The sequence below is a fragment of the Hirundo rustica genome, chromosome 12 (genome assembly GCF_015227805.2).
Source record: "Hirundo rustica isolate bHirRus1 chromosome 12, bHirRus1.pri.v3, whole genome shotgun sequence".
In the NCBI taxonomy this organism is placed as follows: Eukaryota; Metazoa; Chordata; class Aves; order Passeriformes; family Hirundinidae; genus Hirundo; species Hirundo rustica.
In genome coordinates, this window is record NC_053461.1 from 2,449,963 (window position 1) to 2,469,695 (window position 19,733).

The window sequence follows — 19,733 nt, forward strand, 5'->3', positions numbered from 1 at the left end:
AAATCACACAGCACCACACGTTCCAATGAACACAGGTGTGCAAGGTTTTGATGTGACCACTCCTTTGTTAAAGTGCATTACCCTGCAGAAAAACGGCAGAAACACATCGAATAGACCAGAAATAATTTACCTCTGCCCTACAGAGAATTGCAGAGCTGTAACAGACCTAAATCTCTCAAATCCTGCAGTGCTGCTTTTTGAGGTTCTGCTGTTTGGGGCATTCAACGATATCGTCACACTTCTTATGACATTACTCTGAGAATTTTATTTTATTTTTTTTTTTTTTCAGAAAACACTTTGATGTTGGCAGTAAAGCCAGACAGGTCAACTGGTTACCTTTAGAGCTCCATCACTAACAAACCTGGAAAACAAAACCTTGGGCAGCATGAATGCCTGTAACATTGTCAATACTTCTCCCTCCTCCCCCCTCTAGCTTCACCCAGCTGTTTTAAATAGTGAGGAGAAATTAAAATTCTTAAAGCCTTGCAGGATGTTTGGATTTCTGCCCTTTATTTCCACTTATATGCGCCATAGCTTGAAAATTTGCCCGTGATTTATAAATTCCCTCTTCAGTTCTCTTTTTAAAAGCAGCGACTAGGAATCCCGGCAAAGAGAATGATCTGGTGGTGGCTTCGCCCGTTGCCAAGCTGCCTCTCGCAGCCCTGCCCGCGTGGATCGTCCCAGGCTTGGCGTTTTCTTGTGCCCGATGACATTATGCAATTACACGATGATAAACATCATTCGGGAATACAAATGCGAGAGGTAAACAGCTCGGGGCTCTTTATTAGTTTATTTCAGGCGATCTTTCTTGTTTTACTGCGCGGCTCCTCCCCCTTTTACAGTTTTCTGCTATTCTTTACTAATTCTAGTGATTTGAGAAATGACCTTTAACCTACGCAGTTTGCAGACTCCTAAAGGGGATAATTGAAATGCCACAGTAAACCAAAGGCAATAAAATATTATTTACTAGGCATAAAACTAAGGTTGGTCTTCTTAAAGAAACGAACAGCCCCCTTATTTCTTCCCCCTCCCCGGACCTCGTGCTACACCTAATTTATAAATTCCTCACCAGGCGGTCCGAGGAATGAACAGCAGCCCGGGCAGTGCGGATTCCTAATGGAAAGGCTCTTTGGATATTAAGAGAGTAAAGAAACCTGCCGGGAGCGATGCTGCGGCCTCGGGCCCCGCCGGGGTGCTCAGGTGTCGCAGAGTCGCGGGCTGATCCCCTGCCCACCTGGGCCGATGGGGTTCCGCGCTGCCCGGATGGGCTCCCGCTCTGTTTTACCCCGATGGGCTCCCACTCTGTTTTACCCCGATGGGCTCCCGCTCTGCTTTACCCCAACAGGCTCCCGCTCTGTTTTACCCCAACAGGCTCCCGCTCTGCTTTACCCCAACAGGCTCCCGCTCTGCTTTACCCCAACAGGCTCCCGCTCTGTTTTGCCCCGATGGGCTCCCACTCTGTTTTACCCCAACAGGCTCCCGCTCTGCTTTACCCCGATGGGCTCCCGTTCTGTTTTACCCCGATGGGCTCCGGCTCTGCTTTACCCCGATGGGCTCCCGCTCTGTTTTGCCCCGACGGGCTCCCGTTCTGTTTTACCCCGATGGGCTCCCGTTCTGTTTTACCCCCACAGGCTCCCGTTCTGTTTTACCCCAACAGGCTCCCACTCTGTTTTACCCCAACAGGCTCCCGCTCTGTTTTACCCCCACGGGCTCCCGTTCTGTTTTACCCCGACGGTCTCCCGTTCCGCGCCGCCCCGCGCTGCCGCCGCTCGGCTCCAGCGCCGCGCCCCCCTCGCCGGCCCCTGCAGCGCGACTGCCCCGGGCGGGCCGGGGGGAGCGGGGCCCGCAGAGCAGCGGAGGGGGTGGCCCGGGGGGCGCAGGGCCGAGAGGGGGCCGTGGCCGTCGGGGCCCGGCGGGGGCAGCTGGGCCGTTCGGCCGCCGCTGGTGCCGCAGGAGGCTGAGCTTACCTGACGGGCAGCGCCCCGGCGGGGCGGACGAGCTCTGGGCTCGGGAGCAGGTGGGCAGCGGCAGCGGCTCGGGCCGGCCGGGATGTGCCTTTTCCCCCCATTGGCCTCCTGGAGGGATTTGGGTTGCACTGGAGAACGGCTTTGAAGGAGTGAATGCGTTTATTGATAGCGGAGTTGCTCTCGCAGCCTGGTTCGATTTCCCAGGACTGCTTTGATAATGTGCCTCCTCCCCCGCATCCCCTCGTGGACCCACAGTTGCAGACGGATGCAGGGGAAATACTGCGTGGCTGGGGGAACGCTCCCATTTCCTGTGCTTGAGTGCACACGGGACGGGAGAGGTGCAATAAAAACCCGAGGGCTGCAGAGCGGGGAAAGAGTGGGGAGGTGCAAAGGGTCCGCCAAGCCTCTCTCCCCTGGTAGCTCTCCCTGGGTCTTACTTGATTTAACCCAAACAGCTTTGTCGACAACTTGCAAAATTTACAGCGGCAAAAAAGCCGCTGCAGAAGGAACACGAGCCGTCGGGCTCGCTTGGCACAGGCGGCCGCCTCGGCGCCTCGGGACATGCGACAAGCAGGACTTCCCGGCGGGCCACGTGTGCCGCGCATTGCGGGCACGCGTGCGAGGGGCAGCGCGGCGGGGCCGGCCCGGCGGAGCCTGTGGGTGTGCGTGGGTGTACACGTGCATACACGGGTGAACATGTGTGTGGATGGATGCACGCGGGTATACATGGGTGTATATGGGTGTACGTGTGGGTGCATGAATGTACACGTGCGTATATGAGTACAGATGGATGTACATGCGTGTGTGTGGGTGTACACGGGTGTACAAGCGTGTACATGTGTGTATGTGGGTGTACATGGATGTACATGCGTGTGTGTGGGTACATATGGGTGTACACGTGTGTACATGGGTACTCATGGGTGTACATGTGTATGCGTGTCCATGTGTATACTTGGGCGTACATGTGCCCCCATCCCGGCCCAGGATGAGCAGGCGGCGGGGCTGGAGGGGCCGTGCACCCCCGCACGCACCCCTCCGGCCGGGATGGGCGCACGGGGCACTGCTTTGCGGGACGAGTTTGCCCTCACGGGGCCTCACGCCGAGCTTGCCCAGCCCGAAGGGCGCGGCGATGCGGGACTCGGAGTGGCGGACGGGACGGGGACGCGGGCGCTCACCGCCCGCCCCGGGGCTGCGCGGGGTGCCGGTCTCTGCCGTACAGCTTTAAAATCCAGCCCCGTCTGCAATAGGCCGGCCCTGGGCGCATGCGCTGCCGAGAAAGTTTTCCAGCTGCCGTTGGCTCTCTTAACTTTTTTTTTTTTTCTTTTCCTTTTTTTTTTTTTTTTTTCTTTTTTTTTTTTTCTTTCCCAGTTTTAAGCAGCGGGGTGAAGAGGAGCGAGGGAGAGACGCGGGGGGAGCGGGGCCGGCTGCAGCGGGCGGGGGCAGAGCCCCGCGGAGGAAGGGTCGGCTGCCGCGACGCCGCCTGCCCCGGCTTGCTCTCCCGGCTCTTCTCCCGCGTATCCCGCTCCCCGGCGCTGGGCGCCTCTGGCACCGATGGATCCGGGGAGCCGCAGCTCCTGAAGCCCGGACTGCTCCCCTCCCCCTGCCCCTGCTCGCCTTGCAGGATCGGTCGCCCCGTAAGACAGACACACGCGTGCACAGGCCCCCCTCCCCCCCCATCTCGCTTCTGCAGAAACTTCTTTTTTTTTTTTTTTTTTTTTTTTTTTCTGTTTGGGCTTTTTCTTCTCAGTGTAAAATGGAGGGAGCCGGCCCCGGGACGGCTCTGCAGCGGCGGACCCCCGGCTCTGCGCCGCCCAGCCTTTAAGCAAGTGAAGGGGGGCGGGCAGGGGGGAGCCCCGCACCCCCTCGGCTCCATCGTCCCCCTCTGGCGGGCCGGTCCGCGCCGAGCTGCGGAGGGGGCGGTCGGCGGCCCGAGCGCCGGCGGAGCCGGGTGGGAGCGCGGGGAGCCCCGCGGCGGCACCACCTGGGCTGGTGGGACGGATCGTCGCCCGCGGCGCTTTCGCTGCCGCTTGTGAAGATTTTTATTTGCTTCCGCACAATCACGCCCACGGGCGCTGTGTGCGTGTGTTGGGTTGGCTTTTTTTTTTTTTGGCTTTTTTTTGGGGGCTTTTTTTTTTTTTTTTTTTTTTTTTTTTTTTTTACCTCCTTCTTCTTCTGGTGGTGGAAAGCCCTAATTACTGCGATTGCTGATGGACCTTGGAAAGAAGGCTGCACTGGTGCCCCGCTCCGCAGTCGGACACGCTCGGTTTGCGCCGGACAGGGCGGCCGATCGCTTGCCGCCCCCCACCAGCTCCGCGGGCCCCCGCGCTCCCCCGGCCGCGGCTCGGGAAGAAGATACCGCCCGGCTCCTGCGAGCCAGGATTTTACTTTTCGTCTCGCCGTTTCTCCTCCTGCTCCGCTTGGATTACTTGGCTGCTCCCGCTCGGTGATCCCGCGCGATGGAGGTGAGGCTGCGCCGGGCGCGGGGGCTCCGCGCCGCAGGGGCCGCGGGCGCGCAGGGTGGGCTGCGCTCGGCGGGGTGCGGGGCCCCGGCGCGGGGCGGCCTCTCCTCCCCTCCTCGGCTGCCGCCGGGCGCTCCCCTCTCCGCTCTCACCCACCGCGGAGAGCTCTGCTCCCCACTTGGGAAGAGCTCTTGCATTTTCTGGTTTTCCTTCTCTTTTTAAATTTCCCCCCGAAGGGAGGCTGCCCGCCGCAGGGACACTTGCTGGGCTCGCTCTGCCCGCTGCGTCCCGGTGCATCTTCTGTCAGCGGCTCCTAAGGCGAGTTTAAAGACATCTTTCCAAACTTCCCAAACTTTCCCGAGGAGGATCGCTATGGAGGAGCCCAACGTCGGCGCTAATGGTGGCCTGTACCTTTAAGGAGAACTGGCTGGGGGCCAGCGGAGGACCCGGAGTCAGCCCCCAACCCCCCCTCCTCCCCCCCCCCCCCCCCCCCCCCCCCCCCCCCCCCCCCCCCATTTAATTTTATTCTCAGTTTCTGGAGATTATCACTCTGCATCTGCAGCGGGTCTCTCCTGGGTCAGCGCGGAGGAGCGCGGCTCCTCGGGGTCCCCTTGGCGCTGCGAGGACTCCATGTTGGAAAGGCTGTTGCCTTTTTGTTGTTTGTTTGTTTTTAATTGTCAATTGTACGGTAAATGGGCTGCGCTCGGAGGGTCACGGGGAGTTCAGCGGGGCCGAGGAGCGAGGCTGTCCCCGGGCGCCGAGGGAAGGACGCGATGTGCCTTCACCCCCTGGAAAACAACCCCTCTGCGCCTCCGGTGGGGAGAGCCGGGCCGGGACGCGGCCAGTGCCTTTCCCTGCAAACGTGAGACGTGGTCTCGCTCCTCCAAATGGCTGTGGAGGCGCAGCGGGGAGCAGGGGGCGGCCGGGGGGTCCCCGCGGAGCCGCTGCGCCTCCCGCGGTTTACAGCCCCCCGGAGCAGGGCTCTGGATGCCGCCTGCCCGCTGGTAGTGCTCCTAGAAAACCAGATGCCTTCGCAGGCTTTCCAGACACCCCGTGTAAAACAGGATCAGAGGCGATCCCGCGGTGCAGGATCTGTAAAAGCCTCTCTTTTCATCTCGGCAAGGAGCGCGGGCTCCGCATGGGGCGCGTTAAATACCAAAACCCAATCTCCGCGGCCCTACAAAGTTGAACACGGTGCCTCACACTCCCGAACTCCAGTGCTCCGTGCTGCTGGGCTGTCTGCCTTTTTTTTTGGTGTTTTTTTTTTTTTTTTCCTTTCCTTTTTTTTTTTTTTTTTTTTTTTCTGTTAGCCTTTTTTTTTGTGTGTGTGTGTGTGTGTTGTTTCTGGTGGCACTTTGTCAGCAGACGGGCCGGGCCCGCCCGCAGCCCCGTCGCAGGTGCCTCCCCCGCCTCGCCGCTCGGCGCGGTGTGCGCGGCGGGGCCGGGGCGCGGAGGTGCCGTCGGAAGGGCAGAGCCGCGCCGGGCGAGGCCGCCCCCTGTTGGGAGCGGGCCGCCTCCGCTCCCCGGGGCGCCGCCACCGGCCTCGGGGCTCCGGCGCGGCGACGGCCGAGCTCGGGGGACGCCCGGGCCCTTGCAGCGGCCTTTGGCCCTGCCGGCCGTGTCTTGCGGCCCCATTCCCGGCGCTGTCCCGGCCCCCGCCCCGCCGGGCAGCCCGGGCTGGCTGCTGGGCCCGGGCGGATGCGCGGCTGTCGGCGTCCCGCGTGGGCACCGGCGTCTCCGACCTCCTCGCGGCTCGGGCAGTTTCGTGGTGCTTCTTTTGTTACTGTCATTATTTCGGGAAGTAACAGATGAAGAAAGCCCGGCACGCTGTGCGCTGTTGGGTGTCGGGGCTTGCCCCGCGCACAGCTCGCTTCTCCCCGTCCCTCGCTGGATTCGCCCTCAGCGTTCGCACCTTTGCCGGGACCGAGCCCCTGTGGGGCGGGCGGGCTCGTTCTGCTGCAGGAGATCGGCCCCCATTTACCCACCTCCAGCAGTGGGGACTTGGGGGGGGTTCATCTCCCCCGGGCAGGGGATGTTTAACCCGCCCTCGGGCTGCAGCCCCGCGGCAGTGTCGTGGAGCGGGACATGGGGGTCCCCACGCTGCGGCAGCTTCCTCGCGTGTGCCCGAGCAGGTTCCGTGTCCGGCCCCGCTGCCGGCGCTCCGCTCCTCCCGGCCCTTCGCAAACAGAAATAAATTAGAATTAAGTACACCTTCAATTCAGCGTTAAGGGCCTTTGGAGAATCAGTAGGGAATAGGGAGCCCCCAAGTGTCGAAATGTCTTTTTTTTTTTTTTTTTTTTTTTTTTTTTTTTTTTTTTTTCTTCCTTCTTCTTTCCGAGGGGAGGGGAAATAAGCCCCTGGAATTGGCTTTGGGATACGAGTGAGAGAGTCCCGCGTGAGGACCAGACGGAGATCGCGGGACCTGTCGGGGGAAGCGTTTGGCTTCCAAGCCGGCAGCCCGGTTGTTGCAGGGTCCGGGTCGGGACGCGGAGCTGCTCCTTGTCGCTCCTGGTACCTCCCCGGGCCGGTACCGGCCCTGGGGCTGCCGTCGGGGCAGTCACCGCGGTGCCAGCGCGGAGCTCGGGGCTGTCTCGGCCATCGCGGAGGGCGGGAGCCCCGAGGCTGCTCCGAGATGTTTTAGGGGACGACGGGGAAGGGCGAGGACCGGCCGCATCATCCCCGGGCGGCAGCCCTCGGACCCGCGCGGAACCGATCCCTCCAGGCACCGGCCCCGCTCCTTCTCGGGCTCGCTTTGCAAACCTGAAGCCGCCTCTAGCCGGCCGTGAGCCTTTCGTGTCCCCGGCGCGGGCAGCGATGCGGTAATGCCCGGCCCGGGGCCCGCGGGTCGCTGTAGCCCCGGGGCAGCGGGGATGGGTCCCGTGTCCGGAGCAGCTGTCGCGCCCGGTCCCGCCCCGTCCCGTCCCGTCCCTCGGCGGGCGGGGTGCGGGCGCGGCGGGGCCGGGGCAGAGGGACGGGCGGGCGCCCCGGGAAGGCGGTGTCCGTGGGGTGGTGTGGGGGCTGCGGGGGTGGGTTCTCCCCGCTGGAGCGGGAGCCGCGACGTGCCTGTGTCTGGCACCAGAGCCTCGGCGGGGAGAAGGGCCGGCGAGTCAGAGTCAAGTTAAAAGGGGCCCGGAGACTTCCGTTGTTTAAACTTGAATGCTCGAAAATGGTCTGAGAAGCAATAAACAATCTGATCCTTTTTCTCCCCCCTCTAGAAATCCAGTGCAGTATTAATCCACGGAGGTGCTGTGGGGACAGTTGGCAGTACAATGGCTTCTCAGTACCTCGTAGTGGCTCTGGCCGTTTTCTCCTCTTTTACCCAGGTTGTAATAGAAGCCAGCTCTTGGTGGTAAGCATCTCGTATCGACTTGGTTTTAAAAGGGGGTGTCAAGATTTGCTCGCTTCAATGTCTCTGTGCTTCTTCTGTGCTTTGTTTCTGCGGGAGTGCGGCAGGAGCGAGGCAGCAGGGGAGAAGTGTGCTGGTTGGAATATGTTGTATAGGAAAAGGATCGGGTCTGTCGAGTAAGGGTAAATGTGCAACATCTCGTCTTGTAAAATACAGTTTTTAGAATGCTGTCTGGTAGAGTCTATGTGAATTTTATCGTCTTTAAATTACTATAATTGTTTGTCTTTTAAAAGAGACATTTCAACTCCTTTACGTTGAGACGGTTTCGCATGTACAAGAGAAAATACTGGTTTGCAAGGAAAAACTTAAAGTTTCAGTTTGAAGTTTTCTGTAATTGAAATACGTTTCATTACAAAGGAGTGCATTTAAATTCCTGCTTTGACAAATTATCTGTATAGTGTGCTATGTTGAGAGTTCTTGAAATAGGTGTTTCTCTGCTTTTTCCAGTGATGCCTTTTGGATTATTAGCTACTTTTTAGTTGAAATGTATCATGTGGAGCACTTTAAGAATTAAGGAAACAAGGTTGATTTTGTTTAGAATGAGTATACTTCCCTGTATGTTTCTATGTTGTCAATTTGGAAGAAGCCAGAAGTAGTCTGTAGCAAGTTTCTAACTTCTGGCTTGCTAAAGCTTTCCCTATTTGTTTATAGTAGATCAGATTGAAAACCCCAGACTTAAATATAAAGTATGTGTTAAGACAAATTGGGATTTGGAGAGCTTTTTTCATTTTTGCTTTATTTATTTTCCTGGCCTTGCAATTGTTTGGAGCTTCTGGGTTTTTTTACTGTGTCAATTTAAGCTGGTAAAAGACTGCCTAGATGCAAGTTCTTCCGAGTCTGTGTCGTACTTCAGTCTCTAATGTATGGTGATAACCACATGCATGGAAACTAGTAACTTCTGTCTTGTTCTTAAAAAACAAAAGTTTCATGTTTGAACATCTGGGGTTTTTCCTCACTTGTTATCAAAACCAGTATTTGTATACTCAACGTATAAGATACAATTCTGGGATTTATAGCTTTTTTTTTAAAAAAAATTGTTTTATTTTGAAGTGTTCTGTTTATTAATGCAAATCTTTCTTTGTGCAGGTCTTTAGGGATGAACCCCATGAACCCCATGAACCCTGTTCAGATGTCAGAGGTGTATATTATAGGAGCCCAGCCACTATGTAGCCAGCTAGCAGGGCTTTCCCAAGGACAGAAGAAACTCTGCCAATTGTATCAGGATCATATGCAGTTCATTGGAGAGGGTGCAAAGACGGGCATTAAGGAGTGCCAGTATCAATTCAGACATAGAAGATGGAATTGCAGCACTGTGGACAACAACTCTGTTTTTGGCAGAGTCATGCAGATAGGTAGGAAGCAACATCTTTATGATTAAACTCTTGTCTAAGGATATGTATGGCACACGCTGTTCTGCACTTGAGTCTCTTGCCAGGTTCTTACTGAGTACTGTATACAATCAAGTGTTTCCAAAAGTTGGCAAAGGAGTTGGATTATTTTTAGCTGGAGGTGATTTCCCACCACTGTCCAGCCATATGTGTTGGAAAACAAAGTAGGAATATATATTTGCATATGGGAATAAGGGAGAAAGGAAAATGAGGCCCTGAAATCTCTTTCTTAGAAAACCTGAGACAAAACCAAGGCAACCTACAAGAATTAAAACCAGCAGCGTCTTGTAAAATTAAAGATGTCCATGTCTAGTTCCAAAGTTAGCAGCTGGATAATAAATCGCTCTTGGTCCAGAGGTTAACTGAAAATTGCTGCTCTGTCGATTAGTGTTTATAGGCAATTCCTCCTTGCTTATTTCCAGATACAGTATTTTTTTTCCCCCTCTTTTTAAGGAAAACAGATTTATTTTTAAATTACTGTAGCAGGGTAATTTTCATCAGCTGAATTCTATCATGGTAAAATGTGTGATTGTCCTTGTAACTGACATTTAATGGGATCACATTGCTGGTAAGAGACATATTCTTGTTTAACATCTTATCACAATTTGGTGGACACTCAACCCTTCCCCTGTCAGATCCTCTTTGAAATGGCCTTTTCCAATGCTCACGTGCTGCCTGCCTTTCCTGGCATTTAGGGACCTCAAAGTATTTTAAAGTCCTTGTCATTATTTTGACCAGTGCTGTTGAATGGTGTGTCCATGGTGAAACCTTCCTCTGACTTTCTCAAGTCAGATTGCTGATTTTGTGAAATCAGCTGAAAAACACCTCTTTTTCTGGGTGACGCTTGCGATCTTTTAAGTAGTGAGTGGTGCACTGGCAAACGCAGCGCTGCTTTTTAGTTGGAGTTGTAAAGTAAAGCTTTTATGACAGTGGTTTTCTGTCCTGCTTCAGAAAAAGGTTTAAAGTGGGTCTCCATCTAGGTTTGTCAGTGAATGGGCTGACTCCAGTTAAAGTTGAAGGAATGCATCAATTCACATTTGGTCTTGGTTTTTGTTAAAATAAAGTTTTTATTCGGAGATTGTCAGACAAATAGAAAAAAAATCTATTGCATGAAAGTACTGAATTGGAACATTTGATTTTAGATAAACAACCTTCCCTAGGCTTTCTAAAGCACAGTATTAACCCTCAATAGAGGGGTTTATTTTTCACCTTACCTAAGCAAAAGCCTAAAAACATGAAAGCAATCTCCTTCTGTACCCCTCTCTGTGGTAGTAACCTAACAAATGTCAGAAATTTAATCTGTTCAAAATTTAGGCCTTCATCCTTCAGGCCTTATTTATTACCCAAGCAAGTGAAAATGAGCTCAGGGGGACCGTTGGTGTGAAGGAGTGTACAAGATGGGGCCTGTGATTTGTGGTGTCTGTCTCTAGAATTGCTGTCTCTGCCCTCCCCAAGTAGGACAGATCTATTTAAAGGTGGTTCCTTTCAAGTTAAATAACTTTGCCACACCCTTTTGCTGGATACGACTGTATTAGCTGATGTCTACACAGCAATTCATCATGTAATTATGCCACTTATTCTAATTACAGATGGAAGCAAGGTTAATAGCCATATTCAGGAGTTAGAGCACGAAGAGTGTATTCACTGAGAGCAAGGAAGGAGGTGGAACAGTTGTAGTATTTCGCACTGACCCTCAATAACGACCAGTTGGCGTTCCTCTGTGTGGAGGGAAAAGTGGATGCTTTCAGAGCGTGATTCCATTGACTTCAGCCCGCCATGGCCTGTGTGATGGGCTGTCAGACGCCCCTTGCTCCCAGCAGTGCAGGAGGTTCAGGCTCTGAGTGCACATTGTTTGGGAGATTTTGCCGTGTGCCCTTGGTTGCGCCCCAGAGAGTTCCCGGGCACGGCGCTGCCCGCCGGCACAGCCACGGCCCCGTGTGTCAATGGACAGTCTTTCTTCCAGGATTTACCCTGCAGTTAGCTAAAGCTGTACAAATAAACCCGCCGTTGGGTTTGGAAACTCGCTCTGTGGCTTATTGAACTGTAAAATTTTAGGGCCTGTGTTCCGCGCTGCTCTCCTTGGGTGCTGGTTCCCAGGTCGGGCCACGGCGCTCACTTCCATCTCCTGGCTTTGTGGCCAGCCCTGTGCAGGCTGCACATGGCCTTTGCACACACAGCTAAGTGCTAACAGGAAACAAAATCACTGGATCCTCCCCCTACAGCTCTGTGTGGTTGGGGTCCAGTTTATTCTGCCTTCAGCCTGACGTTGAACGCTTTTAAAATTCAAGACAAAGAACATTTTGTATCTTATGTTCAGGTACTGGGGGAAAAAAAAAAAAAAAAAAAAAAAATCTGTTCTTGCAGACTTCTTCAGCTCAAGTGTAAAGCTCAGGGCCTTGCTCTGTGGGTGGCTTCCTACAGTGTGTGTATATTGAACAGTTCCATTTCTATGTTTTTTATATATGGGAGAGAGGGGACTTGAACGTGTTTGGAATGTGTGTTTGCTTGCCATGGCTACAATAGAGAGAAATCCTGGACTGTGGGAAAAGACAGATATGTTTGACAGTGAAGGAAAGCACGGTTCTGCCTAAAGACTGAAAAAAGAAGCAAAAAAAAGGGAAACTCAGACTAACTCATCCGTGTGGAAACGTCACTCTGAATGTGTTTCTGGGGTCCATGCCTTGAGGCAGTGTTGGCTTGAAGTGTACTTCAGCAGCTGATGCTGTTTTATAATTTGCCTAAATGTTCAAGGAGGGAACTTTCAGAGCAACTCTCCTTCCTGTACTCAAGCCTTTTCCTCTCCTTCCCTCTAAGAGTAAGTTCCTTAAAATTTGTTCCAGGGTAATAATGAAAACTAGTCAAAAATAGTCAGCTTTATGAGTTTAAATCCCACAATAAGTGCGGAGTTAACCATGTGAAAGCATGAGCTAACTAAACATGAAAAAGAACAAAAATGGAACGGAAGAGGCAAGTCCTGTGGTCCAGAGCAGACCACGTTTCTTTCCTCTCAATATAGTGGAAATTTTGCTTAAGGAATTAATCCAAAAATGTGTGTTACAGAGCAAACGGGAACATTAAAATCTGTATGAGCTTCCCCCTGCTATAGTTTGCAGTAGATGCAAGGCCTAAGCCACCACATAAAGCCAATGTTTTTTTAACTGAAAATGCTACTCCTGTAACCCTTTACACCCACAATTCATGTAGATACTTCCATGAGCAGGTGTCTATGAATACAGACCATTGGAAGGCAGCAAAGTGCTTCTGATCTTCCTGAAGTCTCATTCCTAACATAAGATTTCTGATTTTTCCCAATCAAACCTAGCATCTGTTGCTAAAATTATTCCAGAGGATGACAGCTGTTGTATTAACAAAGCTGCCCTGATCATGGTGTCATCTTGATGTTAAATACGAACCAGACTTCCAATTATTTATGTTTCAGAAGTGCTTGAAAGCTCCTGTTAGATTTGACCTGTTGTGATACATCTTGTACGAAGAGATTCTGCCTAAAAATGTTGCTGTCTAAATATACATGACTTGCCCAGAACACGGCCTCTTAAAGTCCAATTTTTTCAAAGGCCCATGATGTTCCCTAAGTAAAATCATGTAAAATCAAGATTAAAAGCTAGCGTGATCTATTGATTAGACTAAAGATTAGGAATAAAACTTAAATCATATAAACAGAAAGAAAAAATATTTAGTCTATGCTTAGATGAAGAATATTCTAAGAATCTTTCTTGGAAAAGACCCATTGGGATGCTGTCTCATGAGGAGAAAAGTAAACTTCAAGTGGTGTTCTCTGGTGCAAGTTTTGCGTTTGTTTCTCTTCAAGTTTGCTAGCTGTACTCAGAACTTAGGGCACCCTTGGAAAAGTGATTGGGGAAGTCACTTAATGAGGTGGGATCAGATTCTGTGGAATAGGATGGTATGTGGCCGTGTCTTACATTGTGGGTATTGTAACTTTTTCTTAACAAAAGTTGGGAACTTGAGGTTTTCCATTTCCATTTAAGGGCACCAGATGCAGGAGGAAACCTCTAAAGCCACCTTGTGCCAAGGGTTTTTTCTTCTCTGTAATTTGTAAAAATGATTGTCCATGGGCTTCCTTGCCATATTTGCAAGAGCTGGAGTGGTGGATAATAACCAGCACAGGTTGTTGTTAGTTTTAAATAGTCTCCTCCAGAAGTGTCTGGCTAATGTGTAGGGTGGAAAGATGTGTGTTATTCTGCTGCGTTTCTTTTGATACCAGGAGACTTTGTAAAAACGCTTGAACTTTAAATAAATTGGAATAAGTGGGTGAAGTGCATCAATCATGTCTGAGAAGTAGTAATTTAAGAACCGGACTTTAAAAAGTTGTATTTAACATCTCTTTCTTCTGAAGGAAAGGGAGCCTGTTGCCCCTCCCTCCCCTCACACGGAGGCATGGCTGCTTTGGCTCCTCTGGCCTTGTGGCCCTGACCCACCTCCACTCCGCTCTCTCATCCAGGCATTCACCAGCATGAATGAGGAGCGATTTCTGCTCTCGACAAACCGTGTGTGCTCGCACGGCTCGGGTTCGCTCGCTTCTTTCAGAGCGAGGACGTTTCGCGCGGCGTGACTCGGGGCTTGCTCTGCCTTTTGCTGCGCAGGTGAACTCGGTGGCTCTGGAGAGCCTTTGTCCTCCCGGCCCGTCGGCAGGCTGGGAGCGGTGGCTGTCCCCTAACCCCGCTTGTGTCTCCGTGCAGGCAGCCGGGAGACGGCGTTCACCTACGCGGTGAGCGCGGCCGGCGTGGTCAACGCCATGAGCCGCGCGTGTCGCGAGGGCGAGCTGTCCTCCTGCGGCTGCAGCCGCGCCGCGCGCCCCAAGGACCTGCCCCGGGACTGGCTGTGGGGCGGCTGCGGGGACAACATCGAGTACGGATACCGCTTCGCCAAGGAGTTCGTGGACGCCCGGGAGCGCGAGCGGGTTTACCAGCGGGGCTCCTACGAGAGCGCCCGCATCATGATGAACCTGCACAACAACGAGGCCGGCAGGAGGGTGAGTGTCAGCGCAACAATGTGTCCTTCCACGCTCCTCCTCATCCCTTCTCTTTGGGAAACGTGTGGTTCGGCGGGACGCAGAGCGGCCCAGACCGTGGCCGGTCTTCGTTTTGATGCGCAGAACAAGAAAATGGCAAATACGGGGTGTGGGTGGGTGGAGAGTGCGTGAGTCGGTGTTGCTTTTGGTTGTCTGGCAGTCCTGTGGCTTTCTTCGTGGGGAGGCTGGGACCAAAGCGCGTTGTGTTTCCCTCTGTATTGTTTCATGAAGAGCGCCCTGCTCGCTGTGGATTCTCTGTAGAACAGAAGTTTATTAGTTGATATTTCCAACCAGGACAGTGTGTGTTGGAAGGAAGAGGGGTGTGCTGGGCTTCCCAGGCTGGAACTGTGCCACAGAATTGTTCTGACGTTTTTTTTCTTTGCTTGGTTTAAGAGTATGTGAAAAGCTTCTCTATGCTATTAGAAAACACGGTCTTCTGTGGTTGAACATGTCTTAATGGTTTCTTTAATATCAAAAATGCTTTAAATGAATGGGTGTAAACTTTTTTTTTTAATAGTCTGAATACGAAGAGCCAAAATCATTATTTTCTTAGAGCTTGGAGTGCCAGCAATAGTCGGCCGAGACTTTTAACTTGTGTTCTAAGGTGAAGAAGGATGAAAGATAATTGAAAATTAATAGTATTTAAATGTAAGAGGAGGGTGTCTGAAAGCAATGGACAGGCCCAATTACTATTAGCAAGAAGAAAAATGACACTTTCACAGTTGCTTGTGGAGACTCAAGGAGGTTTTTTCCTTCCTCAGCCTCATCTCTGCAGTGCCATTTGGCACGTAAAGACTCTGTAACTGCTGGGTGGAAGCTGTCTACAGTATCATCTAATGTGTCAGACACCAGGATTTTTGGGGCAGTGTCAACACTGACTCTTATTTTATTTGTACAGGGCAAATGACTGAGGTTTTCCTGCCAAAGCTTTGTAAAGAGGATATTGCTATGTAGCTCTGACTCCCACCCATAGGTGTTTGGGGGTTTCTTCTTGGATGAAGTCTCTCTTCCAGAGCAGTATTTGGGCTAGGAGGAGGATGCCGAGCCAAAAGTAGACAATCAGCTGCAGCTGAGCCAGGAGCAAGAGGAATCTTAACTCTTTCCCTAATTGCAGCCTCAAGCAGAGATCAATAGGCAGAGTAACTCAGATAGAAAATACGGGGATGTTTTACATTTCTCAATGAAACAGCAAAATCCTTTGCTGGCGTGAGAGCGGATTCCTAAAATTTGAGCGCAGCCTGGGTGATGCTGCTGTCTGGGCTGTGTGTGCTGTTGTGGCTGTCTCTGTTGTGGGGCTTTAAAGGCTGGTGAGACTCTCTCCTCCTCCTCCTCCTCTTCCTCCTCCTCCTCCTCTTCCTCCTGGCTCTTTGGGATGCTGGGGATGTGTAGTTGTGTCAGCTGACTTGTCTTACTGGAGGAGGGAGGAGAGGAGAGGGAGAGGGAGAGGGAGAGGGAGAGGATGCTGAGGTGAATACCGTGGAGGGGCCAGTAGGAATACAACAGAGAGCGGGAGATGAGGGGTATGAACGCTCTCACGGCCGTGCCAGTCTTACATCGTGGTTTTTGTTTCTCTCCCCGGCTCCTGCAGACGGTGTACAACCTGGCTGACGTGGCCTGCAAGTGCCACGGCGTCTCTGGCTCCTGCAGCCTGAAGACCTGCTGGCTGCAGCTCGCCGATTTCCGCAAGGTGGGCGACGCCTTGAAGGAGAAATACGACAGCGCCGCCGCCATGAAGCTGAACAGCCGGGGGAAGCTGGTGCAGGTGAACAGCCGCTTCAACGCCCCCACCATCCACGACCTGGTGTACATCGACCCCAGCCCCGACTACTGCGTGCGCAACGAGAGCACGGGCTCGCTGGGCACGCAGGGCCGCCTGTGCAATAAGACCTCGGAGGGCATGGACGGCTGTGAACTCATGTGCTGCGGCCGGGGCTACGACCAGTTCAAGACGGTGCAGCGAGAGCGCTGCCACTGCAAGTTCCACTGGTGCTGCTACGTGAAATGCAAGTTGTGCACAGAGATCGTGGACCAGTTTGTGTGCAAATAGGGCACGGACGAGGTGGGAGGAGCTGGAGCCGCCTGTCAGCAAGGGGTGCGGGCCCCTCTCCCTTTCCGCAGGACTATCTCCACTTTATTTATAGAGTCCAACGAGTTTTTTTGTCTTCTTTTAAGAAAAAAAAAAGAAAAGAAAAAAAGAAAAGAAAAAGGGCGGGGAAAGGAAAAAAAAAAAGAAAGAGAAAAGAAAAATATAAAGGTTGTAAAGAGAAGTGCCTGGAAACCCTCTCTGCGTCCATCCCAGAACTGTGTGAGGCTTGTATTTTTGGCGATAACGGGGGAAAAAAATCTGAGAATATTTATTTTACAAAGTTAAAAAAAAAAAAATTGACTTTTCTTACAAACAATAGAGTAGTTTGAGGGGAAAATCCGACATATCCTAATATAGATCCATGGAACGTAATACATGTGCAGTAGGCAGAGCAACCATGTAACGTGCTTGGGATATTAGAGCAATCCTTACGGATGTGAGGAACACACAGAGCTGTGTGACCATGGATACACAGTCCATGACTTTTAGGTTCAGACACTAGAAGTTCCTAGAATAGGGTGTATAAAGCTGTTCAGTGCGTGTAAGGCTCTGTAAATAAGGGGTATGTACATCACAAGGTGTGTTGTTGGCTGCCCACCAAGGGTCACCGGAGGGCAAAGAGCAAAGGGTCAGAAAGGCTTCAACTGCGCTATCTCTGAGTCACCGCTGCTGGTTCCAGAACCAAGCAAGACAGGAAAAAAAAAAAAAAAAAACAACAAAAAAACCCACAGGAAAAAAAAAAAAAATCTGCCTTGGTGAATAATAAAGATATTCTTCAAGACAGAGCTTGGCCTCATCAGGTAATTGTGACGTTGGAGTGTCTCGTGTGCCGGAGCGGCGCTTCCCCGCTGCCGGCAGTGGAGCAGCCTGGGGCACGCTGCCCGGAGCACTGGAGCTGGGCAGCGCTTACAAACAGCTTTGGTTTCCCAGCCTGGAAAGCCCATGGAAAGGAGAGTTCCCCAAATTTGAAAATGCCTTAAAATGGTGTAATAGTTGGCTGTCTTTCAAAACACAGCTTGACAAATAGCTCCTCTAATTTTATGTGAGAAAATAAATCATTAGATATCCACTCTTGGAATGATTCATTTTTTTTTTTTTTTTTTTTCGCAGATTTTGGGAACGCTTTCACTCAAGGAGACAATAGTTTCATATTTTAATAACATTAACTGGCTATTATAATTCAAGGAAACGTTGCAGCAGTACCAAATTTATCATCCTATGTCTTTAATACACATGCTTTAGATAATATATTGCAGATATACACTACAACTGTTCAGACTATACTCGAGCAGTTACATATATATGGGAGAACTGTGGTCTCTGGTGTCTGATACTTCAAAGCTTTTTGTACATATATATTTTAATGATTTAGAAAACAATAAAACATCTAAATTAAAGAGGCAGTTCATCCCTTATTTTCTTTTTCAGATCTCTTCAGGTGTTTAGGTTGATTCTAAGTTTTTGGTGGGTTTTTATCTTTAATTATTATTTTTTTAAGAACTTTTAACTTTCAGAAGTTTTAAGGATAATCACAAAGAAGTAAGCCTCTTCCCAATTTCAGGACTTCCTTGGGTGGTTGGTAGAGGCAGCACCCTGCACTTGGATCGATACCAGTCTGGAGATCACTTCTATTCCACTCTCACACTAAGGGCATTATTGATTATTGCTGAAAGGAGACACCTTCCAGTTCCGAAATGTGCTGTATTCGGCCCTTGCTTTTCATTTTTTGAACGGAGAATTGCGATTTGTCAAACAATATGTGTTCCCCCTGTGCTGTGTACTTACACAGGATTCCATCTTTGGTTCAGATGCCACTTTCCAATTCAGTCCCATCCTACAAGTTAGAGAAAATGGTTTTGCAGATACCACGTGAGGAAAACCTTTCACTTTAGCCTAGTTGTACTAAAGCCTTGACTTTTCACAAGCCTCTAAGCTGTAACATTAAATTCATCTTGATCATTTATCAGCTTCTTAATGGCGCTTTATTGCTCTTAATTTATTGTACAAGGACATATTTACCCCTCATCTTCAGATGTTTGCAAAGAATATCTTTTAAATAAGAGAAATAAATAAAGCACTAATTCATTGAATATGTCACTTTGGTTTTTATTGTACAAAAACCGTGATCTTTTTTTTTTCATTTGCTGAATCACCTCATGTTCCTTTTTAGTGACTTCTGTCTGAGCAGAATTGAATCTCATGATCCTAGCTATTAAAACCCTATTTAATGTAAAATATTTTACTTGTCATTCAGATATGTAAATCTTCTATGTCCTTTCCTCTGTTCTGTACATTTAATGTACATATTTCTGTCTTGTGTGATTTGTATATTTCACTGGTTAAAAAAAGAAAGGATTATGCCATAATTGAAGATAGACTATAAAAAATAAAACTTTGGTTGTATATTGGGAAGTGGTTTTAATTATCTTTCAGAGGAGGGTTTGTTAAGACAATGAGCAGAGTTGATCCTTAAATTTACTACATGGTAAAACAGGGAAGTGTTTGTTGGCCGAACGTACAGAGTACATTTTGAAGTTTTATTTCAATATTAAGGAGACTTACAGATATAACTATTTCTTAAGTAGTTACAGAACTTAAGTAGTTATAGAAGGGGGGAAAAAAACCCCAAACCCAAAAAACCACTCAGAAACCCCCGTGACTCTGAGCTAGGGAGCATTTTAAAGATGGGTAACTACTAAATTGCCAGTGGACAGGGTCCTGGGTTGTTACTTGTGTGCTTACGGCTTCCAGGGCTGCCTTCAGGGATTTTTGGGGCAGCTGCCACAAAAACTCCCAGCAGTGCCAGTGAGGGCAGCAGGATCGTGGTGTGAGCGAAGGTTTCCGACAGGAAGAGCCCTGGGCGCGGGGTTTGTGTGCTCTGGCTGTGGTTCCCCCGCGCCGCTCTGACCGTGCCGGCTGGAGCTGCCCGGTGGAAGCTCCCCAAAGCTGAGTACAAATGAAGGGAAGGATCCTTGACGAAAGCCAGGAAGGCAAAGTGCAGTGAAGGATGAATGAAGTATTCGTATTGGGGAGGTAAAGCAGAAAACAAAAAGTAACGTGAATGCCAAGCTTTCTGTTTTGAACAGAAGGACATTGGGTTGTCTTTGAGCTGATCACTTAAGTTGTGAATTTTTTTTTTTTTTGCTATAGGTAACTTTGTGAATTAGTGACCTTTCTTTACCTCACTTCTCCTTTTTTCTTTTCCTTTTTTTTTTTTTTATTTCTTTTTTTTTTTTTCTTTTCTTTTTTTTTTTTTTTTTTTTTTTTTTTCTCAAGGATAACCTCCTAACATATCGAAACTCCTTCTGGCTGCCAGGAACGTATTATCCCACAAACCAGTAGACCAACATCATGTGTTTAAAATAGCGATTCTGGGC

The 19,733-nt window shown here is 50.4% G+C and overlaps 1 protein-coding gene across 2 annotated transcripts; it reads left to right on the plus strand.

Annotated features, from left to right (window-relative positions):
* Positions 1–4,131: 4,131 nt before the first annotated feature.
* Positions 4,132–18,757, plus strand: WNT5A (Wnt family member 5A). 2 transcript variants are annotated; one of them, XM_040076650.2, is made up of 5 exons: positions 4,132–4,429; positions 7,642–7,775; positions 8,919–9,184; positions 13,939–14,231; positions 15,859–18,757. In XM_040076650.2, the coding sequence occupies exons 1-5, from the start codon at positions 4,424–4,426 to the stop codon at positions 16,315–16,317; spliced, it is 1,158 nt and encodes a 385-aa protein (XP_039932584.1). In that variant the 5' UTR covers positions 4,132–4,423; the 3' UTR covers positions 16,318–18,757. The 2 variants fall into 2 exon arrangements, with proteins under 2 accessions (XP_039932584.1, XP_039932585.1); XM_040076651.2 differs by lacking the exon at positions 4,132–4,429 and adding an exon at positions 7,105–7,245.
* The last annotated feature ends 976 nt before the right edge of the window (positions 18,758–19,733 follow it).

Excerpts from the sequence above, each read along its gene's own strand:
- WNT5A (XM_040076650.2), top strand. Across the intron at positions 7,776-8,918 it reads ATAGAAGCCAGCTCTTGGTG|GTCTTTAGGGATGAACCCCA; the intron begins GTAAGCATCTCG and ends TTCTTTGTGCAG. Across the intron at positions 9,185-13,938 it reads TGGCAGAGTCATGCAGATAG|GCAGCCGGGAGACGGCGTTC; the intron begins GTAGGAAGCAAC and ends GTCTCCGTGCAG.